The sequence below is a fragment of the Phocoena phocoena genome, chromosome 16, assembly GCF_963924675.1.
Source record: "Phocoena phocoena chromosome 16, mPhoPho1.1, whole genome shotgun sequence".
Taxonomy (NCBI): domain Eukaryota; kingdom Metazoa; phylum Chordata; class Mammalia; order Artiodactyla; family Phocoenidae; genus Phocoena; species Phocoena phocoena.
Genome location: NC_089234.1, coordinates 55,371,468 through 55,397,655, shown reverse-complemented (window position 1 = coordinate 55,397,655; position 26,188 = coordinate 55,371,468). Strand labels below are relative to the sequence as shown.

Below are 26,188 nucleotides of genomic sequence, written 5' to 3'. Positions count from 1 at the left end.
CCACTCCCCCACCAAGTCTTATTTACAGCTAGAGAGGTCACAGCTCTGCTTCAGAGCCCTGTGGGCCCGTGGTACCAGAGGCCAAGGAGAAAATGGGCACTGGCCCAAAGTGGTCAGGTGGGTGGAGCAGGGACGCCCAGGTAAACTTCCTGGCCTCCTCCAGGCCCTGGCTGTCAGGAGAGAAGCAAAACAGCAGACCATGGTCATCACAGGCCACAGCAAGCAAAACCAAGCCATCCTCACCTCCAGCCCAGAAGAGCCAGAGCCATCGGGGAGAGACACAATCCCACGTCCTGAAGCAGTGCTTCCAAAAGCACCTTAGCTTCACTGGAGACCTTGTTTGTTAGAAATGCACAGGTCAGGCCCCACCCAGACCTACCGGATCAGGAACCCTGGGGGAGAAGCCAGCGCTCCCCTCCAGGTGAGTCTGATGCCTGATAAAGTTTGAGAACCTCTGGTCTGGACCAAAGTCGCACTGTCTGGCCAGAGTGGCTTACCAATCCCTTGTTTTCTCGGCTGTCCAATACCCACTACATTTGAAAGCATCGCCCATTGATGCCCAGGGGATGCCCTACTTGGTCAGCACAGGACTGCAGCGGGGCTCCTCCTGGACTTGGACTGGAAGGAGGTTAGACTCCAGCGCAGCAGCTGCAGCCTTGCCCAGCTCCCAGATCTCCTTCCAGATAAGCTACTTGCTCTCGAATCCTTGACTCAGGGTCAGTTTGCCGAAACCCAAACCAAGACAGGTGACGATGGCCTGTTGCTTCCAGGCTGCTCCTACATCCAGAGCGCCATTCCTGGAAGACCCCACTCGAGGGCCACCTCCTCCCTGAAGCTTCCTGTGACGCCCCTCGTTAGAAAGAGCTGCTCCTTCCCCTCTGTCTCCTTGTTTTACAAAAGGCAAAACGGCCAGTCGCTACTCTCTCTGGTGCTCTGGTCTGAATGTTGGTGTACCCCACCAAATTCCTATGTTGAGGTCCTACCCCCCCACCCCGTGTGGAATTAGGAGGTGGGGCCTCTGGGAGGTGATCAGGTCATGAAGGTGGAGCCCACGTGAATGGGATCAGTGGCCTTCTAACAGGGACCCTAGAGAGCTCTTCCCCCTCCTGCCATGTGACGTTACAACGGGAAGGCACCATCTATGAACCAGGAAGCGGGCCCCCCAAGACACCGACGCTGCCTTGATCTTGGAATTCCAAGCTTCCAGAACTGTGAGAAATCAATGTGTGTTGTTTCTGAACTGCCAAATCTGTGGTGTTCTGTGATAGCAGCCTGGACAGACTAAGACACCTGGTTAGCCTGTAAGGCCTGGAGCCAGGCCCCCCTGTGATCTCTATGAGTGCCGAGCACGGGCTCCAAGATGACAAGGTGCTCCCGTCCATCTGATGCACTGAGAGAAAACAGGCCCCGGATCCAAAAGGATCAGAGAAGGAAGGGTCAGAGGACAAGGGGTCAGGGTGCAGCCTTGCCTCCATGCTCATTCACCCCACCATCCTCTATCAACTAGAAGCTGTACTTTCAAGGAATCTTTGCTGGGATAGGAAGGAAGCCCTCCAGATCCTTCTGCTAACAAAACCAGATCTCTCTCCTTAATGAGAAAGCTCTCCTGTTACTTCAATCTGCACGAAATTTAAGGCTCATTTTATAAATGCTGCCCAAGAATGTCTCCTCTTCTTAAAACTTCCCCAGTTATCCAAGTTGAGAAAAAAAAAAGGTACCTGAGCAATTAGATCAGGATGAACGGGGGAAGAAAAAAACATCGACTGCCTGAATGAGTGTGCATCCCCTGGGCAGATCCATGGGGCCTACCCACAGGCAGGTTACTCAAATAACAGGCCACACGGGGTGGGGGGAAGCCTCAAAACCGCCACACGTGCTTGGCTGATGAAAATTGCCTGGAAAGACACAGCAAGCTTTAAGGCTGTTGGTCTGTTGTTAGGAGGGTCAGGCTGAAGAGGTGAAATGGGCGGACCACCTGAGGACCTAATGCCAGCTGGGAAGAGGGGAGGGGCAACCAGGTACCAGCTGTTGCAGAGAAAATACCATACCCAAGGCTCCACCTACCAATTTTCTCTTATGCTAAATATAACTTGCTGTTCTTTGCCCAAACGTTCTTGGTCAGGGAGACGTAAGTGGGAAAGTGGAGGTGATGTTTTTATTATAAGACCTTGCCTTTCCTTAGGTTCATGGAGAAAGACCTAACAAACAGAAACAGCCGGTCTCCATCTGACTCACCAGCCCCTCGGTCGGGGGGTGTGCCCGAGATGGCCAGGAAAAGAAGTGTTCTGCCCGTGACTAGGTGAGGCTGAGCCAGGAGGGATTCCTCCAGGAGGTGCTGCAGTGGGCCATGGATGAACCTCCATTCATTCCACTCCAAGGGGCTGGTCCAAGCCAGCCACAGACATTCCCGTGCTTTTGCCGGGGACTAGGTTAGGTCAACTCATCTCCCACCAGGAAGGCTGTTAAAATGGATGCTGAGCCCCATCCTCAGAGCTTCTGGAGCCTGGAATCCTACATTTCTATCAAGTACCTGGGTGCTGCTGGTCCAGGGACCGCACTGCATGAGCCATGGTTTGGGCACAGACAAGTGACAGGGACTGTGCTGAGGACCTGCTGGGGAAGGCTTCTTTGCTCATCAGGAGACACGAGAGGAGACAGCCTCCTTCATCCTCTGGACCATTTGTGATGATGGAGTTGTTCTTTTATCTGATCGGTCCAATATGGTAGCCACTAGCCACAGGTGCTACAGAACCGTGGTCCCCAACCTTTTTGGCACCAGGGACCGGCCTAGGGGAGGACAATTTTTCCACGGACCGGCGGCGGCAGGGGGCGGGAGATGGTTTCGGGGATGATTCAAGCTCATGACATTTCTTGTGCACTTTATTTCTATTATTATTACACTGTAATATATAATGAAGTAATTATACAACTCACCATAATGCAGGATCAGTGGGAGCCCTGAACCTGTTTTCACTTGCCACTCACTGAGAGGTTTTTTGGTTTTGTTTTGTTTTGTTTATTTATTTATGGCTGTGTTGGGTGTTTGTTGCTGTGCGTGGGCTTTCTCTAGTTGCGGCGAGCGGGAGCTGCTCTTCGTTGTGGTGTGCGGGCTTCTCACTGCAGTGGCTTCTCTTGTTGCGGAGCATGGGTTCTAGGTGCGCAGGTTTCAGTAGTTGTGTTGCATAGACTAGGTAGTTGTGGCACACGGACTTAGTTGCTCCGTGGCATATGGGATCTTCCCGGACCAGGGCTCGAACCCCTGTACCCTGCACTGGCAGGCGGATTCTTAACCACTGCGCCACCAGGGAAGACCCACTGATAGGGTTTTATTTTTTTATTTTTATTTATTTATTTTTTTTGCGATACGCGGGCCTCTCACCGTTGTGGCCTCTCCCGCTACAGAGCACAGGCTCCGGACGCGCAGGCTCAGCTGTCATGGCTCACGGGCCCAGCCGCTCCACGGCATGTGGGATCTTCCCGGACCGGGGCACGAACCCGCGTCCCCTGCATCGGCAGGCGGCCTCTCAACCACTGCGCCACCAGGGAAGCCCTAGGGTTTTGATATGAGTCTGCAAGCAATTGATTTATTTTGGCCTCTGTGCAGTCAAACCTCTCTGCTAACGATAATCTGTATTTGCAGCCGCTCCCCAGCACTAGCATCACCGCCTCAGCTCCATCTCAGATCATCAGGCATTAGATTCTCATAAGGAGCGCACAACCTAGATCCCGCAGGTGCACAGTTCACAGTAGGGTTCGCGCTCCTATGAGAATCTAATGCCACCGCTGATCTGACAGGAGGCGGAGCTCAGGTGGTTATGCGAGTGTTGGGGAGCGGCTGTAAATACAGATGAAGCTTCGCTCACTGGCTCACCACTCACCTCCTGCTGTGTGGCCCGGCTCCTAACAGGCCGCGGACTGGTACGGGTCCGTGGCCTGGGTGTTGGGGACCCCTGCTACAGAACACTTGAAATGTGGCTAGTGTAACTACTGAAACTAGTGATTTAAATTTTATTTCACGTTAATTCACTGGAATTTAAATAGCCACGTGTGGCTAGAGGCTCCCACCACGAACACTGTAGCCCTGGACACTGTCAGGTCTAGATGTGATGGCTGACCCCTGCCATCAGCCCAAGGGAAGACACCACACAGAGGCCCGCAAAGCCACACCCGATGTACTCAGCCCACCCTCAGCACAGTTACCATGTGAGATCACACATTCCTCTGCTGTCTAAGGCAGTATGAGTAGGTATTCCCTACTGCTGCAGCCAAAGGCCTTCTGGCCAATACAGCCACGGGGACATTCAAGTCAGCCTGCAGAAAAATGGGGCTACCCATCCCAAGGTCAACGTCAACTCTACACAGAAAAGCAAGAGAAGGAAAACTTGGCTACCGGTGAACTGGAGAGGTTTTGACCTGAAGGGATGCAACCAGGTCTTTGAGCATCCAAGACAGGGGCCCAGACAGTGAAGTACAGTAGAGCTCTGCTCGCAGCCTGCCTGCCAACAAGTATCCGGGGACACTGGTGACCCCTCCATCCCAAGGGCCAAAGGGTGGGTCACTGACATGATGCTCTTCCAAAGTATATGAAGGTCCAGCTGCACAAAAAAATACCTTCTTACTCAGGCCTGAAATTCCACCATTACCAATACTTGCTGTGGTTTAAACAATTATCTTTCTCTAGAATCTCCTTTTAAAATGCAAATGCTCCTAGGAAAGTTAACACTTTAAGCCTTGAAGGGTCAATGTGAATGAGTTGTCAGATATCAGATCATTGTACCTCGCTCCCAAGCAGAATATGGAGCCGGAAAAGGGTGAGGCCAAGACAGGTAGGTGCCCTCAGAGCTCAACCAGCTCCATTTTACAAAACCCCACATTACCATTCCACACATCCTGACTGCCTGCCCGGCCCATGCACTTCCTGAAAGCCAGCCCCGTGTTCAAAATCCCAGCAGCCCCATCATTCAATCCCTGTGTCTCACCAACCCAAGCAGGCAGGACAAAGTGAACTGTGGTCCCAAGCAGAGTCCTCCCTGAACCCTAGACGGGACGAGGGGACCTGTGAGGGGCTGAATTGTGCCCCACAAAACAGACGATGAAGTCCTAATCCCCAGTAAATGTGAATGTGACCTTATTTGGAAATTCGGTCTTTAGAGATGATCAAGTTAAGATGAGGTCATACTGGAGTAGGGCGGGCCCCTAAACCAATGTGAATGGTGTCCTGTTTAAAAAAGGAAATTTGGAGACACACACAGAGAGAACACCATGTGAAAATGAAGGCAGAGACTGGGGTGATGCATCTACAAGCCAAGGAACATCAGAGATTGCCGGCACACAAACAGAAGGAGAAGAGGCCTGGAAAAGACCCGTTCCTGGTTGCCTTCAGGGCACAATGATCTTAGACTCTGGCCTCCAGAATTGTGAGAGAATAAATCTCTATTGCGTAAGTCACTCAGTTTATGGCACTTTGCTAGGGCAGCCCTAGAAAACAAATACAGTGCCCCCTACTGATACCCCTCTCACCACTCTGACCTCACTTACTGTATCTACTCATCTGACTGTCTCCCCAGGAGACCCTAAGATCCATGAGCACAGGGACCAGGTCTGCCTATTCACCGCTATATCGCAAGCCCACTTCTGGCCCCCTGGAGGTGTTCCGTATGAGTCAACTTAACACATAAGAGGACTGCCCTGGGCAGGTTCTAGAAGCTCGGGCAGGTTCTAGAAGCTCAGGCACGAGACTTACCTTCTCTGAGTGTCCATTTCCCCATCTGTCTACTGGAGGAAACAGAAAGAATTGGACCAGATGACCTCTGTGAGCCCTTCCAACTCAAAAACTCCAGGACTCACCACACCACTGAAGGTGTACCCATCCATCAAGGTCAAACCAGGACACAGAGCTACACTAGGGCATTAAATAGAGGGCATGTGACACAGAAGATGGGCCACAGAGGCGCGGGAAGACTGGGAGACTATGACAACCTTCCTCTGGGACGTCTTCAGTGAAGTGACAGCAGGGCCAGCCTCCCTCTATGGGCTCCTGGGACCCACATCCAGAGACACACCGAATTCGGCATGGACTGGCCACTCCTGTGCCCAAGACAACACTCCCAGTGGGCCAGTCCTGCTCACAAACAACAGCCCCCAAAGGGGCCAGTCTCTTGGATAGTGGTCACTGTGTACTACGAGGCCTGGGGGTCGGAGGCAAAGGGCTCTCTGAGAAGCGCTGTGCCCTGACAAAGTGAAAACATGGTGACACAGGTGCCTCTGTGTCATGCACCTCCCTCCTAACACCAGGAACAGCGTTCTGCCCTCCTCCATTAAGAGGACGTGCTGATGAGAGGAAATGTGAATGGAACCAACAGAAGATGACTCCATGAATGATCTGACAGGTGTGGGCCAACTTTCCCACCCCATGCACCCAGTGCCACCCCAGCTCATAACCAGACCCCCGACCGGCCGGTGTCCTCCAGGAAGGAGGGGTGCCCAGGAAGGTGGTACTCACCCACACTGCTGAGGGAGCTGCTGCTCTCCGAGTCTGAGGGCATGATGGACAAGACACTGTACGTGGAGCCTGGAGACAGAAAGAGAGGCCATTTGTTACCAACCCCAAAGGGATTTCTCATCTTATGCCCCAAACCACTGTCAGACCACATGACTTCAGTCGGCGCCAGGCTGAGAAGCAGCACCACCTGGGGTACCAGACATCAGAACCACAGGCTGGGCAGGGGAGGTGCTGTCAGCAGGGCCTAGTGTTTGGTGCTTCCGCCTCACCTTCGGGCCCCCCCTCCGACTGATCTACGCACGGGCAGAGGGGAGCTTGGAGTCAGCCAGCTGGCTTCTTATTGGGACATCTGGGGAAGGGCTCAGCAAGGGAGCAACATGCCCCAGGGCAACAAGGGGGCTGGGGATTTCCTACAGATTTGTATCAGTGTGATTCTGGCTTCCATATAGAGGGTAACAGAGCCTAAGTTAAACATCTGTGAACTCTTCGTTCCTTGTGCCTAGCTGTTCTGCTCTTAGGTTCTTAACTGTATTCAAGCTCAGTCCTTAATAATTTAGTCAGTGGCTGCTCCCTTATTAAAAGTTACTGATAGAATTATAAGCAATCACACTGTCACCAAAGCTAGGGAGTAACATGTTTTGTTTTTTGTTTTTACATATTTATTTATTTATTTTTGGCTGTGTTGGGTCTTCACTGCTGTGTGCAGGCTTTCTCTAGTTGCAGCGAGTGGGGGCTACTCTTCGTTATGGTGTGTGGGCTTCTCATTGCGGTGGCTTCTCTTGTTGCAGAGCACGGGCTCTAGGCGCGCGGGCTCCAGTAGTAATGGCGCGCGGGCTTTGTTGCTCCGTGGCATGTGGGATCTTCCCGGACCAGGGATCAAACCCGTGTTCCCTGCATTGGCAGGAGGATTCTTAACCACTGCGCCACCAGGGAAGCCCCATGTTTCATTTTGTTTTGTTTTGGGGGGGGAGGTGTTGACACTTGTTATTAACTCCTGGTGGCAGCCACACAACCACCAGTTTGGTTTGCATTCAAATAGCTTCAAAGCCAGGATCTTTCCTGCCCGGCATCAGGAAAAACCTCTGGGTCAAGAAACCCAGCTCTGAGTGCAGTTCTCGTCCACGTGCGAGTAGCTGGCCAGTGGCCTCAGTTTTCTGGATCTCTGTTTCTCAGTCTGTAACATGAAGGGGTTCAACCAGATGGCTCACAAGGTCCTTTCCCCTGTCCCATTTCAGAGATTACATTTTCCATGATTAATGGAAACAAAGCTGTGCTTTGCTTATCAAGACTACAGATGACACAGAAGTTAAGAGGGCAGGCGAACCCCAACCCAGAGGCTGAATGGGAGTCAGAAAAAGCACAACATGCAGAGATGGTGGGTCAAATAAAACAAGACAATGGGAAGAAGGCAATGTTTTGCTCTTAGAACCGAAAGAACTGTACAATGAAGATGTGTGTGTACTGGGCAGAGTGAGTGAGCCAGAGATGAGATTTTTGCAATAAAGCCTTTGAATGAGACTTAGGGCTTTGGTGTCAGAAAGCAGCCGAGAACTAATGAGACCTTGGGCTCCAGGACCAGAAATGCGGGGTCAAATTTAAGGGGTTCTCTCCGATGTCAACTCTTGACTAGCTACCCTACACCTGCACACCCTCAGAAGGAAAAAAAGAAAGAAAAGAGATAAAGAGATGGGGTAAGCAGGGGAGAGGGAGAGGAGGAGGGAAACTCATGGACGGGGGGAGGGAGCAGTGCACCAGGGGACAGGGGAGACCCCGAAGGGAAGGGGAAGGTGTCGGGGGAAAGATGAAGACCACACAGAGGTGAGGGAAACACACAGCCCTGGCATAAGAGTCGGCATGCAGGGGAGCTAGCTGGTGTACCCACCAGACAGGCAGAGAGATGAAAGGTGAGAGGAGAAAAAAGAAAACCAGAAAAAGGGACTTCGGTAATGGCAAGAAGTGGGACAGTGGCCAGGAATGGCCAGTGGCCTCATTATCACATTTTCCAAGAACCTCTGGGATGGAAGAGGAAGGCTCGGGGAGTGGGCAGGACCGTCCAAAGGGATGCAACTTGTTCGACTGGCCTACGGCAGCAGCCCTGACACAGCTGGTGGGTGCAGGTCAGGAAGGGGGCCTAACGGTCAGTGCTGCCTTGGTCTGAGAAGACCTGGGTGGCGGGGGGCTCCCACGACATATGCATTCACTCCACGCACACCTGGCAGAGATATCAGAGGTGGCACCTGCACGTCACCTGAAAGGAGACGGAACCAGAAAACCCCGTGCAGCCCTGAAAGTCCTTGATCCTACTAAAAACTAAGTAAGCAGTGTTCAGTGAGATATCGCCTGTATTTAAGTTCAATCCACTCATCTTGCTGCCCCTTCCACATCTCTGCGTTTTTGTCTCAACCATGAGCATCACAGACTTCTCAAAGCATCTCTCTTCCCGTATCATGAACATTAAGCACTGCATAAAGATCCATGAAGTAAAGTCAGGTGCAATTCAGCCAATCCATCGGTGTCTCCAGAACACAAGAATGTAACACAATGCCTATGTTCTAAACTCAACAGCCGTTTTCTTAATAATTTTTCATTGTTGTTATGTGAGGGCAAGGAAGGCTAGCCGGCTGGTGTGTCGGTGGATTGTTTTTGAAAGCGGGCACAAATACACTGTCCTACTCACACCTCTGAGATGTGAGCTCAGCCAAGCCCTGCTGGCGACACCACAGCCAGCACTCTGGCGGATGCTCCCTGCACAACGCCTCGCCTCTTTCTCGCTACTGGCATCAGCAGCGCCCCATCTTCCAGTAAACCGCCCCTCCCCTTCAAATCATCTCTCTCCTCCCCCGTTGGCAAGTTTCCACTGTTAATTAAACTTGGCAGACACCCTTCTCTCTCTCCTCCCACCTCCCCCCTGGCTGGGAGGAGTCAACTGGCCAACTGACACGCGCTGGTCCCCTTCCCTGTCCCCCACATCCTGACAGGGCTCTGGGCCTGACCCGGGGGCGGTGTGACATCTCTATCGGCATCTCTGGGCATCACCTCCCCCGAGTCAGCTGGCAGGGCTCCTGGGAGCCAGAGGGGGGAAGCGGTGCCAGGGAACGGTTAAAATTGGACAAGGCCCAGTTTCTACGATGTTCCCAGGGCCTTAGACGTCATTCGGGGGGGAAAAAGCCCCGAAGACGACGCTGTCTTGGTTATGCTTTGTCTCTGCAGCTATTGTTGTCTTAAAAAGCCTGTGTGGTCAGGACTGTCGGGAAAAAGCAAAAGGAGTCGCTTTCCTCTGAAGTCACGCAGTATCCTTTCAAAGCGATGGCTTCTGAGAGGTGGGACGGTCGTCATCTACCCCTGGGATTTCACAATCCAATCTGGAGCCTGACAGAGGTCCCATCTCACTGCGCACGCTCTCCTGCCCCGCACAGCCCCTCACCCTTGACCACGTGGGAGCTCCCCTGAAGGCACCTGCACCCCGACCCGGGCCCTAATGCGCACCCCGCACATCACACACACAGAGGTCTGGGTGAACGAGGGCCGACCTCCTCTGCTCCCACTGCCTCCCCCCGAGCCCCACAGGGCAGCAGGGCACTGCCACTCAGGACCGTCACCACAAACTCAGACAAGCCTGTGCAGAGGTCCAGAGAGGACCCGGAGAAAGTCATATGATTGGGAAACGTTTCCAGAAAATGAGGGCAGAGGGACTTCCCTGGTGGTCCAGTGGTTAAGACTCCACACTCCTGATGCAAGGGGCCCGGGTTCGATCCCTGTCAGGGAACTAGGTCCCGCATGCCTCAACAAAAAGATCCCGCACACTGCAACTAAGACCCAGCACAGCCAAATAAATAAATATTTAAAAAAAAAAAAAAAAGAAAAAGAAAAAGAGAGCAGAGCAGGAGCCCAGGTTTTCATGGCCATGTGAAGCAGAGTGATGATACAGGGGGTTCTCTACCACAGCAATAACCTGAGGCCCCGGTCAAGGGGCAGGTTCTGACTAGGCAGATTAGGGTGGGGCCTGAGACTCTGCATTTCCAACAAGCCCACAGCAGGGACTGAAAGCAAGATACCAAGGCTGACCCGAGCCAGCAGGTGGCATGTGCATGGAAGTCGTGGCAGAAGCCCTGGGAGAGAGCTGGCAGACTCTCTGGGACTGGCCTGGGCCACAAGCATTGTCTGTGTTGTTCCCAAAAGGCCACCCCCTGCTAATTGTGTTTACTCGGTGACTCAGCCCCACTGGGTCATGGAGACCACTTCAAAGAACTTCCAGTAAAATCACCCAAGCGATAACAGAACGCCCAGCCCTCCAAGGCCGCATCCCGTGGCTGCGGGGCCCCTAACACACTCCTCCATTCACCTGGGGCTTGTAAAGGCCCCAGTGACTCACACTTCCTCCCCATGAAACCGCGACGCTTAAGGGGCTTGTTCCAGCCTCCAGCCAGCACGCAGAGTCCTCTCTGTGCTCCAGCCCGTGGCGCTGCCCTGAGACAGCTCTGGACGCTGGGAGGACATGCACCTCCCGCGAGCACCGGGGAAGGAGGGAGAAGCAAGCCGCTCTTCCCTGGGGACTGTGAGAGACTGAGCAGGGAGGTGCTGCCTGGGCAGTGGGGGAGGGGGGGCGAGCAGTCACCACCAGGCCACCTGTCCCACCCTGGAACCATCCTCCAGCTCAGAGCTGACCACCCTCGGACGGCTGAGGGTGCCCAGTCACTCTAGTACCCACACGTGTCCATCGGGGTCCTGGCACGTGGCTGAGCCCTGCGAGCCGTATAAAGAAGACAAGCCAGCGGCTCAGGAGGCTACTGACCTGCTGTGAGACTCTGTGGAAGTCCCTTCCCCTCTCTGAGCCCATGGCCCTCGCCTGCAAATCGAGGCAGCAGTGACTAGAATACTAACAGGTTGCCAGCCTGCCTGGGTTCAACTCTCAACTCTGCCACTTAGCAGCTGTGTACCCTCGGGTAAGTCACTCAGCCTCTCCCTGCCTCCACATGCTTATCTGCAAAATGGGACAATAGGAGTACTAACCCCACGGAGGATCAACCGAGTTAATACGAAAAGGGCTTGCCACAGCACCTGACACGGCCAGTGCTCAAAGTGTTAGCTGCTGCTCCTACAGTCAAACCAGACCTTCCAACACTGCCGTCCTCAATCCTTTGGTTACCCAAATTGAAAGCTGTCTTTCAGAAAGCTGTCCACCAGAGTGACGAGGCTGCATAGTCCACGATGACAAACTGCTAGACCGTGTGGCACTAACAACAACAATACCAGAAATAATAATAGCAGCAGCTAATAGGCACTGAGCCCTACTAAGTGCCAGGATGTACTAGACTCTGCATATGTTGTCTCAGTTAATTCCCACACCAACCCTGAGGTTGTCATTACGCCGGTTGTGCAGAGGAGGAAACTAAGGGTTAGAAAAATTAAGTAACTTGCTTAAGGTCATGGTAGAGCCACTAAGGGGGCGAACAGGATACAAACCCAGGCAGTCTAGCCCAAAGCCTGTGCTCCTGAACCCTATACACAACACTGCTGCCCAGCTCTAAAGGTCTAGCAGTCTGGGGGGACTTCACGGAGGAAGGGGCCTGGAGCTGGCCCTGGAGGATGGTGGACTTGGACAAGCACCAAGAAGCCAGATCAGCCTGGAGGAGACGTAGGCAGAACCCATCCACCTGTGCAAGTGAGAAGTATTAGAGCAGGGCCACCCCTGCCCAGAGCCTCCCAACCTGGAGCCCCCAGCATAGGCTTTCCCCCTCCCCGTGCTCCTCCCCACACCGAGACGCTCAACAGACACTGTGAGCTGAGTGGGGCTTGGGGACTAAAAGTGGGAAGAAAGAAAGAGGGGTGAGCCATGGCGTTATGGCCCTGACACATGCTGCTACCTCCTGCCCACCCGAACGCCCATGACCGTGCTGGGTACAGAGGCACTCGACTCCGTGAGCCACAGACACGAGAAGGAGGCAAGAGGGTGAAAAGTGCTATTTGCTGAGCTCACCTCCCCGGCTTCTGAGGATCTCGGGAGGTGCTGGGAGGGTGGCTCCTTTGGCTGCTGGGAAGCCCTCTTACAGAATCACGGTTCAGTGCAGCCATGCCCCTCCCTAGGGCCTCAGCTTCCTCCCCTTTAACAACATGGCCCCAGACTGTGGACACTGAGACCCACAGCTGGAAGCTGACAAGCCCCCCATACTTCAGGAAGCAGGGGGTGAAATTCCATGGCCCTGGAATGGAGCAGCCACGAAGCCTGCCGCATCAATCAAGGAAGTCCTGCTTCAAGCAGCTGACACGCCCGCCTCGGGGTGGGAAAGCATCCTCCCCCTGACATGCACAGGGAGGCTGATGCCTCCTGGCCAGGCTGGGGGACAGTTGTCACCTGCCCTAGAAGGCCCAGGAGGTGGCCCGAAGCAGGGTCTGTAGGGATCCACGTGAGGGAGGCTGGGCGGCCGTCATTTATGCCCTAGAAGCGGGGGAGGAGACTGGGACAGACTTCAAGAGTCTCCTACTAATATGCAATGATGTAGGGGGACATGTTCATCGTCAATGAACACAGCCACACCTGACAGGCACCCCCAAAACAGATGGCAGTGCAGGAGGGACCGACCGCAGTGTCACTGCCCTGCTACCCTCATGAGAGCTCATGACGCAAGCACAGCAGCAAAGAGGACACACCGAGATGGGACAGGAAACAGAGCAGCACAGGCAGCCAAGCTTCCATTAATCCTGCAGCCAGACATCCCCCGGTGGGCACATGTGCCCTGGAGTAAACTTCTGACCAGCACCAGGAGTCACGACAGACTGGCTCCCTCCTGCTCTCCATCTGGACTCCCTCTCCATGACTCAGTAAAGGGAGAAAAGGCTACCTCCTCCTTGCACGGACTGTGAGCAAGCAGCGTGTGCGGCCCTCCGCCATCACAGGTGTTGGTACCAGTGCAGGCTCTGGGCCACACCACCTGGGCTCAGGCCTGCCACCAACAGCTGCGTGACCTTAAGCAAGTTGCTTCCACTTTCTGCGCCTCATTTCCTGGTTTATGAAATAGGAAGGATGGGCTTTGAGGACTGAATGAGGACCGAGCCAGGCACATGGACAAGTGCTCCATAAACGCTAGCTCTTGTTCTTCTTATCTGACCCTCAACCGTGAGCGTCCCTGCCCAATACCTGAATCCAGCCTTGCTATGCCTTTGTTTTCTTCCACTCAGGATAGGGAGGCCTCCCCTCCCCTTCCACCATTCTGCCTGGCCACGGCCAATTCCAAGCCAGCCCACCTCTCTTCCGGGTCTCTTGTTCTCTGATTCAAACAGAACAAGCCAGAGTGCTCACTGTGTGCTGGGATAACACCAGGCCACGCCCCAACCCTCTCACGACCCTCATCGCCACCTGCACATAACATGGGCATGGGTCAGCCCTTCAAGAAAGATGAAGTTGACAGCGCTCTGCACAAGACACCACTCCTTGGTAGGCATGTCTGCCCTGGGAACACAAAGCCCATTCCGCCACCAAATGCTTAGTGAACAAACTAGGGATGCAGCAGAGAACAAGACAGAGTCCCTGCCCTCACGGAGCTCAGAGGAGTGCAGGTGGGAGAGAAATAAACCAATACACAAATGCAAAATGCATCAGGTAGTTAAGTGCTGTGAAGAACACTAGAGCCGAGTAAAATGCAGGGTGAGTGGGGCGGGGTGGAGAGGTGGCTACTGTGCTACAAGGGCCAGGGGAGGTCTCTCTGGTAGGCCACATGTGAAGAGAGACCTGAAGGAGTGTGGAGGAAGCAAAGTGCTGGAGGAGGACTGTTCCAGGTAGAAAAACAGCAAGTGCAAAGGCCCCGGGGTCAGACCGGAAAGTAGGCGAGGACGTGACACCCCAGGCTGGACAGGACGGGGACATTCAGTCCACAAAGGCCAAAGAGGGCCACTGCAAAGGAGAGGTCTTGTCTTCATCAGCAATGAGCTGCTGTTCTGCCCCCTCTTCCCTCAACAGCAGCAGCACCGCCCCCTTACATGGTCTGTGTGGTGTCTTGACTATTACTCACCACCAAGGCAACTCAGTCTGTGTCCCCAGGACTCTGAGGTCACAAAGAACCGCTTACCTCCCCCGCCCCAATATCCGTGCCGAGTTTAAACCTACTAAGACCCCTGCCAAGGGGTGGGAGGTACAAAGTGACTGTACAGTGAAAGGGCATGGGATCAGAAACTGGATGGGCCTGGGCTCTCCCTCGTCTGGCCACATACTAAGGAACTCCAAATAGCCAAAACCATCTTGGAAAAGAAGAATAAAGCTGGAGGACTCATACTTCCTGATTGGTGACAAAGCTGCACTAATCAAAATAGTGTGGTACTGGCTTAAAGGCAGACATAAGACCAAAGGAACAGAACAGAGAGCCCAGAAACAAACCTTTGCATAATGGCCAAATCATTTTTGACAGGTGCTAAGACTATCCAATGAGGAAAGAACAGTCTTTTCAAGAAATTATGCTGGGAAAACCAGATATCCACATGCAAAAGGATGAATTTGGACACTTATCTAACACCACATACAAAAATTAACTCAAAAGGAATCAAAGTCTTAAAGATAAAAGCTATAACTACAGAACTGGACTTCCCTGGTGGCACAGTGGTTAAGAATCCGCCTGCCAATGCAGGGGACACGGGTTCGATCCCTGGTCCGGGAAGATTCCGCAGAGCAACTAAGCCCGTGCACCACAGCTACTGAGCCTGCTCTCTAGAGCCTGCGAGCCACAACAACTGAAGCCTGCGTGCCTAGAGCTTGTGCTCCGCAACAAGAGAAGCCACCGCAATGAGAAGCCCGCGTGCCGCAACCAGAGAAAGCCGGCGCGCAGCAACAGAGACCCAACGCAGCCCAAAATGAATGAATGAATTAATTAAAAAAATAAAACTATAGAACTCTTAGAAGAAAATACAGGGCAAAGCTTCGACATTGAATTTGGCAATGATTTCTTGGATATGACACCAGAGACACAGCAACCAAAGAAAAAACAGACATACTGGACTTCATGAAAATTGTTAAATTTGTGCATGGAAAGACACTGTCAACAGAGTAAAAAGGCAACCCACAGAATCAGAGAAAATATTTGCAAATTGCATATCTGATAAGAAATTAACATCAGTATAGAGAACTCCTAAAACTCAACAAGGAAAAAAAACTGATTCACAAATAGGCATGACTTGAGAGGCTTCTCCAGAGAAGATATACAAAGAGCCAATAAGCAACTGAAAAGATGCTCAGTATCACTAGTCATTAGGGAAATACAAATCAAAACCACAATAAGGGGCTTCCCTGGTGGCGCAGTGGTTAAGAATCCGCCTGCCAATGCAGGGGACATGGGTTCGAGCCCTGGTCCGGGAAGACCCCACATGCCGCAGAGCAACTAAGCCCTTGTGCCACAACTACTGAGCCCATGTGCCACAACTACTGAGCCCGTGCTCCACAACGAGAAGCCCGTGCACCACAACAAAAAGTAGCCCTCTGCTCTCCACAACTAGAGAAAGCCCACGCACAGCAATGAAGACCCAATGCAGCCAAAAATAAAATAAATAAATTTAAAAAAAAAACAAAACACAAGATGCTACCTCATACCACTCAGGATGGCTACTGTCAAAAAGCCAGAAAATAGTTAAGTGTTGGTGAGGACGTGGAAAAATTGGCACCCTTGGGCACTACTGGTGGGAATGTAAAATGGTACAGCCACTGTGGAAACTAGCATGGCAGTTTCTCAAAAAATCAAAAACAGTATTACTATATGATCCAATACATCCACTTCGGGGCATATACCCCAAGAAACTGAAAGGAGGGTCTCCAAGAGATAATCCTATACCCATGTTCTTAGCAGCATCATTCACAATATCTAAAATGTGTAAGTAACACAGCTGTCCATTGATAGATGAAAAGATAAGCAAAATGTGATATCTACATACAATATTATTCAGCCTTAAAACGGTAGGAAATTTGGAAGTGTATCTATAACGTGGATGAATTCTGAAGACATTATGTTAAGTGAAATAAGCCAGTCACAGAGACACAAAAACTGTTCGATTCCATTGACATGACGTACTTAGAGCAGACAAAATCCTAGAGAGAGAAAGTAGAAGAGTGGTTGCCAGAAGCTGGGGTGGGGAGGGGACATGGGGAGTTACCATTTAATGGGTATAGTTTCAGTTTTGCAAGATGAAAAGAGTTCTGGAGATGGATGGTGGTGATGGTAGCACACTGTGAATGTTTTTAAAACCACTGAACTGTATACTCAAAATGGTTAAGATTGGGACTTCCCTGGCGGTCCAGTGGTTAGGACTCAGTTTTTTCACTGCCGATCCCGGGTTCAATCCCTGGTCCCTAAGATCCCACAAACCATGTGGCAGGACTAAAAAAAAAAAGTTAAGATGGTAAATTTTATGTTTATTTTACCACAAAAAACAATTGGGAGGGAAAAAAAAAACCAACAGTGGGGCAGTGCGGGGAGAGGCAAGGGCTTTATCTCCCTCCCTCTCGCCATTAAAGTAATCCAAAATCTTTGGGCCTTCAGAGTGATCCAAACCTCACCGAGCTTCACACAATCCTACAACGACTTTGATCAAGTAAAGCCCCAGCTCCTCAGCCCTGGGACTCAGAAATGCCTGGGATTTTTGAGCACAGGAGTAAGAGAGCAGGCATGAGCTTCAGGAAACTGTCTCCAGCATGTGAACAGGAAAGGTGGAAAGAGGGAAGACGTGGAAGTAAAGAAAACAGTTGGGATGCTCCCACAAGGGCTCCCCTGAACCAGTGGTCAGGGGTGCAAGCTGAGCGGTGACACAAGAGACAGCAGGGGTGGGGAGGACAGGAGGAGGATGCTGGGTTGGGGTGTGCGGGAGGTACTGCAGTTAAGGAGGTGCAGAACTGAAGAAGGCTGGTGAAGAGAAATTAGAAGACACTGCTGAGGCTCAGGCTGAAGGTGCTAAAGGGTATCTCTGGGCAGGTGGCCTGCTGACGGTCGGAAACTGGAGTCTGGAGCTAGGGAGCAAGGTTCAGGCTAACCCAGTCCACTTGGGACTTCACCCCACAGAGCCTGGAGGATGTGAGTGACAAGCCCAGAGCGGCTCACTGGCAATGTGAAGCCCAGGGGTAAGAAAAAGGTGAGGGGAAGGGGAGGGCCAGATCTAGGACTTCCTGAACAGCACCCACGCAGTAAGTATTGCTCTAAGCATATACAGGACAAAATCCTAGGACGTGCGACCTGTGAGGACAGGAGAAGGAATACGAATTTCAGCAAGAGACACACAAAGCCCACTCAGGGAAACAGGAGGAATAAGAGAATTAAGTCTTCTAGAAGGCAATGGGGTAGAGAGTGGTCAGAGGGGCTGTTCTGCCACACCAGATGCTGCAACAGGACACAGAAGGCAAAAGTCAGTGATGCTCTGCTAATTAAGTAAGGCCATTGATTGGCTGTGGTTTCTCCACCAGAATTGCAGGGCTTGGATTAGACCAGGAAAGGAGAGAGGCTCAGCATGAATGGACTGCTATGTCTAGTGACAACTGCCGGCTGTGTTTAAGGAGTGTGAGGCCACACCTGTGCTCACTAGGAAGGGAGCCCAGGATGGACCAGCGATGTGTGCTGAGGGCAAGATGAGGAGGCATGCATCACTCCTGGTCTGGGTGGCTCCTGAGGGCCAGCCCACCGACAGAAGCACTATTTCACAGCGCCCAGCCCTTGGCAAGCTTACTGTAACTGATTACCGATCAGAACTAACTCTAAAACCCAAACCGGTTTCTCTAACATTCTTTAAACAGGCAGGACCGGAAGGGCCCTCACGAAAAATAAAAGGACAATGATCTCTTCCCATCTATTCTTCTGAGGCCCTGAGAAAGACAGTGTAAAGAAGAGTTTGGCCCTTCGGGGAGGCTCTCAGAGGCCCAGTCCCAAGCAGATAATTTTCCCAACCAAGAAGAGCCCTGGGACACTTTTATGCACCCTTCCTCTTAGATAAGGTGACATCACCAGAAGGTTCAACCTTATTTACACAATGCTTTTGTGGATTTTGAAAAGGTGACCTTCAGAAGCCGGTGAAAAAGAGTCCATTCCTGGAACCACAGGCGCCTTTTACAGTGTTTTACAGAAAGGACAGCTGCACGCACTCACCTGCAGAAATCCTCTCAGGTATCAAATGCTGTCACACCCAGAGCAGGGGGGAGGGCCTTGGGCAACAGACCCACTGCACCAACACACTCAAGCAGTGAGTGTTCCTTTTGCCAGCCACCCTACCCCACCAAATGAAGACGAAACATCGCCAGCATCCTTCTCACTAAACCCCCCACAACAAAGCCGTCCACCATGTTCCAGTTTCACACCTATTCTTTCAGCAAATCCAGTGCTCACACTTACCTTAAGCTTGAGTGCATAACCAGTCGTCTACTCCACCGCTCAGAAAACGGGCCCACGGCCACTCTTTCCTCAAATGCAGAAACAAGAGCTCTCCCTCACACCCCATCTCAGGCAAAATCTGGTCACACATTGTCTTCAAATTGTCCCCAGTCAGCCCCGGGAAATGCGGGAGACGATCAGAGAAGAATTTCAAATGCACAAATGTGGGTTATCTTTCACACACAGGCATTCCTCAGAAGAGAAAGTTGATCTTCATAACAAGAGAAGATATTTCACTATTTTGTGCAAGGAGAAAAAAGAAAATCCACATCCCTAACCACAGAGTGTAGCAAACGAAAGCAAAGCGCACCAGCTCCTGGAGCACTGGCCATCTGCAGGTAGCCCTGACAGCGCACACGCCCAGTGTCCTCCCGTCCACAGGAAACCCCGGCACCGGCATCACTGTACCTGCCGTGCACAAGGCCCATGCTTAGTTAAAGCTTGAAGAGTAAGTACTGGATCCCCGTTTTCAGTTACACTCCAGACTCCTCAGAGCTTACGGGGCCCCTATACCGCCCAGCCTTGATGTTCTGCAGATGTCCAGAGGAGACACGCCGAGCCAGGTCACGTGGCAAGCTGAAGACAGTGCCAAGGCCAGCTTCAGGGCCCCTCATCACTACAGAACCGTGCATAATAGAGATAATTGCTGTGAAGGACTGAACTGTGTCCTCTCCAAAATTCACATGTCGAAGTCCCAACCCCCCAGAATCTCAGCATGTGACTGTATTTGGAGAAAGGGTCTTCAAAGAGGTAATTAATAAATTAATATGAGGTCAGTAGGGTGGGCCCTAATCCTTCTAAGAAGAGCAAATTTGGACACAGACAGGCACACACACACACAGAGACCCTGTGAGGATACAGAGAGAAGACAGCCATCTACAAACCAAGGAGAGAGACAGGTCTCAGGAGAAACCAACCCTGCCGACACCTTGATCAGGGACTTCTAGCCTCCAGGACTGTGAGACAATAGATGGCTGTCAGTTGAGCCCCCCAGTCTGTGGTACTTTGTTACGGCAGCCCTACCACACTAATCCAGTTGCTACCGTGCCAGGCTCTGTACAGCCCTTTCCAATACAGACATCATCCACAGTGAGAGCCGTGGAAAACCGTCAAATGAATATGCTATCCTACTTAAAATTCACAGCACTCCAGGAAAGAGGTACTGCTATCAGTCTCAATTTACAGACAAGGACCCTGAAGCTCAGAAAGATGAAGGAACTAGCCCTAGATTATTCAGCTAGACTTGAAACCAGATGTACCGACCTCTGAGCCCTCTGAGACCTTTAAGTACCCCTGAGCTGCCTTTAAGCCAAACCCTGTTCCCTCTGCCTGTCCCCCACCCATTCAGCAGCCCCAGTATGATCCGAGTGTCCCTGCCCCTCCGGAGGACCACTGTATGAGACCATCGCCTTCCTCCCCACCCTCAGGCCTCCAGCAGATACTTAAGGGAACTCCACTTTCTACCATGAATACTTTTGGAATCTTTTCTTTCTTTTTCTTTTTTAAACGAGTACTGCTTTGATACTCAGGAAAAAAATTCTTAAAAAGTTAACAGTTAATGAATTCTATAGAATTCATTCGCCTGTGCACAAATAAATAAATGATCAAAAGGGATATCTTTGGAAACACAATTAAGAATAAAAAGAAAAAAAAAAATGCAAGCAGCCCTTGCCAGCGTCCCATCAGCCAAGATGAGATAAGGGACTCATGGGGCAGAAATAAGACCGCCACGGCCAATAATCCCAGTCAGACCATCTCCAGAAAATATCTATTTTTAAAGGCATGTTCCGTTTCATCACATTTCAGAAAAACAAAGAGGAGACCTTGAGGGGCAGACAAGCAGGCTCCGAAGCGACACGCAGCACGCACGCTTACAGCAGCGGCGAGGTCGCCTGTGGCCAGCCAGCGATTTTCATCTGAAAAATGCGAATCTCCAGTGACAGATGGAGCTCAGATACAGAGCTACCATCAGCATGCAGCCCAACAAAGTGCCAATTTTCATATTTCCAAGGACCTGCTGGGCCCCCAACTTCTTAGTTTAAATGGAAACTGTCAGACAGGATTTTGTGCAAACATGCGCTTTCCTTGGGGGCAAACATTCTGGGTCTACAACCTGTTCTTTCATTTTCCAAGCTTTTTGTCCATGGCAACAACATCAAAGATGAGAGAGGCGGGTGGGGAGGGCTGTCGGGGGCACCAGAGAACAGAGCAAATACAAAGTGCAGGAAGAGCCAACTGAATTACCAGGAGGTGCAATGCAGCAAGAGCCTCTTTGCTCTGCCCCTGGTTGTCAATCACAGACAAATGACAGGGCTGGGTCCACGTGGGAAGAGAGCTCCCCGCTTCTGCAGCTCCTGCGTGGATGCCCCAGTCAGTGTTAGCAGTTTCCCTCCAGATGATCTACAAGGTCGTGGAGAGGGAAATGACATGACAGAATATGCAAAAGAAAAAAGAAATTGCAGTGGAGGGCCCCTATGCCAACAGTGAAAGCACAGTTCCCATACTCCCGTATGAATAGGATCAGATGAATGGGTTAAAAGTATTACTAATACTCATGGGCCAAGCTGTTGGACACAGTCTTAGTTAACGATTCTGATTCTTCTGGAACGACTTTAAAGAGCCAGTGGCTTTTTCATTCTAAGATCATTCACTAGAGCCTCCTTAAATACTCTCAAACGACAGGCTTGTGCCCAAATCCACCTTTACACCATCGGTGCGCTTCAAGCAGATGAAATTCTGAGGCGAGGACATCTGTAAGAACCATTCCAGCCCCTGTTACTAAATCATCTTCCTCTCAAGTTTGATGCACTAAACCTCATTAAACCAAGTCACCTAATACTGACCAAGTTCCTCTGAGATGTGTGTTTGGGGTTTGTGTTTGGTGGGGAGTGATGGAGAGATTCCCTCAAGATAACTGAGGAAGAATTGCCAAAATTGAAATATTTCAATCTTCCAAAGTCTCGTTTCCCCTCTGTGTTTGCATCTCAAGGAGACAGGATGAAAACCTAGCCAAGAAGAAGGATCACAACCCCTCAAGGATCATGACCTCCTGGGCCTGGGCCTAGGCCAGTCAGAAGAATCAGTGAAGGCTCTTGATACAGGCACGATAAAAACACCAGGAAACACTGCCTTTAACAGCAACCAGAAAGGGAGAGAAGCAGTCCCTGCAACTCCGCTCCCTGCACCATCAAGAAAACTGGAGCCGGGCTTCCCTGGTGGCGCAGTGGTTGAGAGTCCGCCTGCTGATGCAGGGGACACGGGTTCGTGCCCCGGTCCGGGAAGATCCCACATGCCGCGGAGCGGCTGGGCCCGAGAGCCATGGCCGCTGAGCCTGTGCTCCGCAACGGGAGAGGCCACAACAGTGAGAGGCCCGCGTACTGCAAAAAGAAAACTGGAGCCTGTTGTAGGCCTCCCAGCTCAGGGCCCCGCCCAGCCCTGTAGCCTGCGTGTGCAGCCACCTCCCCCATGCTGATGGCCACTCTGTCCACTGGCTCACCACAAAGGCCACTTGTTTCCCATGAGTGCCCAGAACAGTGGCTCAACCAGTTGGCCCAGTCGCGGACTGTGGTTCTGGTGGATGGGTGATGACAAGGGCTGCTCTGACCTCAGCAGACAATTAGCAAGGTAGTGTTGAGTTACCAAGTTCTGGCAGGTCACCTACCAGGCTGGGAGACTGTGTAGGATTCGGCTTGCAGACCCAGGAAGGGGTCAGGCAGGGTCAGCTGCAGGCTAATTCATCTCCGTTTCTGTCCCTCTAGAAAAATGGAGGGACAGAAACTAAGCATTGTTTCCTCTGACCCTGGGGGGTGGGGGGCGGGAGAAGAAAGGTGGTCACAAGGCATTTAGAACTTGTCACATGAGGTCTTAGAGCACAGGATACAGGAAGACAGCCCTCCAAGGAGGTGTTTGTAAATCTGGGAACATGGTTCAGTGGACATACGATGGGGAGGGGCACTACTGACCGCCAGTGGGTGGGGGCCAAAGATAATGAACATCTTAAAAGTGCAGGAAAATCCAAAACCCAATAGCATCCACTAGACACGCTGAAAGTCGGTTCCATCTATCTTGGCTGTTCTAACCATACCTGAACCACGGTATTTGGCAGAAAACCACAACAAATGAGGGAGGTGGGAAAGAACCAAGAGTTGCATGAAGGAAACAGTACAAGGTCTGGAGGAACAGACTACCATCTTTACATGGCCAAACAGTGATGATGAGAAAAAGGGAAAACTCAGAGACCGTTTACGGCCAAAACACCAAAAGGTACAAAGTGGCTGGATTTACCCATAGAAAAGGCAAGCAGCTTCTTAGAGTGGGGTGCTCCCATCACTGCTGACACTGAGCTGCAGCAGGATGGCCACCCACCGGGACTACAGATGTCTTCGGCTGGTGGACACTCTTGACTATGAGACCCACTCAGGTGCCCATGTCCACCTGACCTACCTCCACAACCCCTCACCAGTCACTTCTTGCTACTGCCACCATCCTGGGGACACCTCTCCCAGCTCAACTGCTTCTTCCACCTCCCAACTCACCTCGAGTCTCCAGGGTCCCAGCTCTGCCACCTGCCACTATGGAGGAGGTACCTAATACCTCTCTGTACCTCGCTTCCTCACCCACAATGGTTCGGGAGGATTAAGTGAATAACAAATGTCAAGTGTCTTAACATCAGAGTCATTCCGAGCTACTGGAAAACCAGTGAGCACCACCTCCCGAGAGCATTTCCCAGGGCCCAGCTCTGCACCATCTCCAAGCTCCCAGGAATCCCTGGCTACAGAAGAAAGCCTGCCTTGAGGCTGGCATTCAAGGGTCTTCCTCAAGGGCAAGGCCCAGCCTGTCTGCACCCCCCTCCCATTGCTCTCTCCACCATGCAGGCCTCCGGCCAGGCTAATGGGCCATGTACTCATCACTCCCTGCCTATGCCCACACGTTCCCACTTCCACCATCACCACCACCTCTACCAAGGTCCTAGCCATCTCTCCAGGCCCAGCTTTAAGTGGGACCTCTCCAAGGAGCCTTCCCAGATCCCTCCACCTGGAAACTACCTGTTCTGCTATCAGCCTGCTTATACCTCCTTATGGTTCTAACCAACATCTAGCAGGCCTGGCTGTACCTGTGAGACTGGGGCCCAGGGCTGGCCATCACAGGTGCATGGCTTGCGCAGTCACGAGGCCCTGAGTGTGGCCTCATGCTCTGCTGTTGTCATCTTAAATCTGTTGATGATTTACGAGCCAGGGGTCCTGCATTTTCACTGTGCACTCTCCCCAAGGAAGAGGCTTTTATTTATCTCTGCATTCCCTGCAGCAGTGCGCAGTGGGGCCTGTTACACAGCAGGGACTCACAGGAGGAGGAAAGGAGGTGAGGGTCTAGGGCTGTCTGCCACCTCGGGCGATTCGTCCATATGTGAGGGGCTCACCTTTCTCCCTTCCTTCCTTCCCCACCACCACCACGCTCACACACAGGACAGAGCACGGAGCTGCAATCCACCCCAGATCATGCCCGACACCCACACTCCCCTCCCGTCCCCACTACACAGCACTCCACAGGACACCATGAAAAAAGTCCTTAAAATGCAGCATCTTAATGACACACGGGTTTGCTGAACAGCTCACTCCCTGCAGAGCTTTAAGATGCAGGACACTGATTCACGAGTCATCCCGGCTCTGCCACTCACTGCCTGTACAACCTTGCCCATGAGGCCCGGAAAGGGGGACTTGTGGACAGGCCCTCTCCAGCCTTCCCCACCCGCTCCCTGCCCCTCCTTCAGACCTGGCTCCAGCCCCGCCCCTTTCTGCAGCCTGGCTGGGTGGCTAGGGCCCGCGGTGACCACTTTACCACTTTACCCGGCTTTCACAGTCCGTATTTGTGATGCCCACAAGCACGGGACTCACCCGCAGGCCAGACGTGGCCTTAGGGAACAGGGATGGCAGCCACTTCCTCAGGGAAGCGACACACCCCACCCCACCCCCGCCAAGCTAATGGACTCACACTCAGTACTGGCTCAGATCTGCAGGAGCACATCTGACACGTGCCCTCAATCCACCCCCTACCCCGTGACCCATAAGAAGCCTGCTGGCACTGGCACACAGCCATAAGCCAAGCCAACTTGTGAGAAAAGCACTCCCAGGCCATACAAACGTATCTGACACATCAGAGAATGAATAATCATTTGTGAAAAGACAGATATAGAACACAACAGACTCCTCCCTCTCCGTCTGACCGGGGACCACTTTAAACATAAAATTTCGGTTGACGCTAGGGGTGTTTTAGCCCTCAAGATAACACTGTTTTCATGAAGAATCACAGAATGTAAAAGACAGAAGGCTGATAAACAATAAGGTGCTACTATATAACACAGGGAACTATATTCAGTATCTTGTATTAACCTATAATGAAAAAGAACATGAAAAATATATATATGTATAACCGAATCACTGCTGTACACCAGAAACTAACAACACTGTAAATCAACTATACTTCAATTAAAAAAAAAAAAAGACACAAGGGAAGCCCAAAGATCAAGTAATCCAACACACCCATTTGACAGATGAGGAGACCGAGGCTCCAGCAGGGTCAGGACTGCCTAGCTCTGAGCTCGTAGAGCCCCACCATGCTCCACTTGGACACTGCACCTGTGCACTGCATTAGCACTAGCTGTTTACAAGCCACCTCCCACACCCCACTGTGAGCTCCCTGAGACCATGGTGTTACCTCTCTCACCTCTGTAATTCCAGCACCTCTCACAGGGCCTGGCAACCATACGTACTCAATAAACAACTGCTGAACAAACAAACGACCCACAGAGACATCCTGAAGCCACACAGTCAGGGCAAACAAAGCTGAGTCTAGAGCCCTAGCTTCCTGTGTCGCCGCCACCTTCCTGCTCCTTTCTCAGAGTGAATGCAGTAGGTGCTGCATAACTGCGTGAAGGAACACGAGAATGGCAAGACCCATATGCCGTACGCTGCCAGGTTAGGATACTGGCCTGGGGGTCAGACCTGTTTTCAGCCCTGCCTCTGACACAGGCGTGCAGGCCACGTGACCACGTGAGCTGCCCTCTCTGAACCTCGGTTTCTGCCCTTAACAGCTGGAGAATAAAGAAACCTCACCTTGCCTACCTGCCAGTATCTGAGCAAGAAGAGACTGAATACAACACACGAGTGGAACAGAGATCCCCAATAACCCACATCTCCCTCAGCCACCAGCCCACTTATTCTCCCCAGCGAGAACAGACACCATCAGCCCCGCTGTACAGATGGGAAAACAAGGTCCCGAGAGGCCGTGCCAGCTCTTGCAGTGC

General features: G+C 52.0%; 1 protein-coding gene across 1 annotated transcript in view; it reads right to left on the bottom strand.

Annotated features, from left to right (window-relative positions):
* The window catches only part of DLG5 (discs large MAGUK scaffold protein 5), a 118,542-nt gene that overhangs the window by 66,463 nt on the left and 25,891 nt on the right, over positions 1–26,188 (bottom strand). Inside the window, exon 2 of the mRNA XM_065894206.1 lies at positions 6,503–6,571. Within this exon, the coding sequence (XP_065750278.1) occupies positions 6,503–6,571 (69 nt within the window). The remainder of the gene's footprint in view (positions 1–6,502; positions 6,572–26,188) is intronic.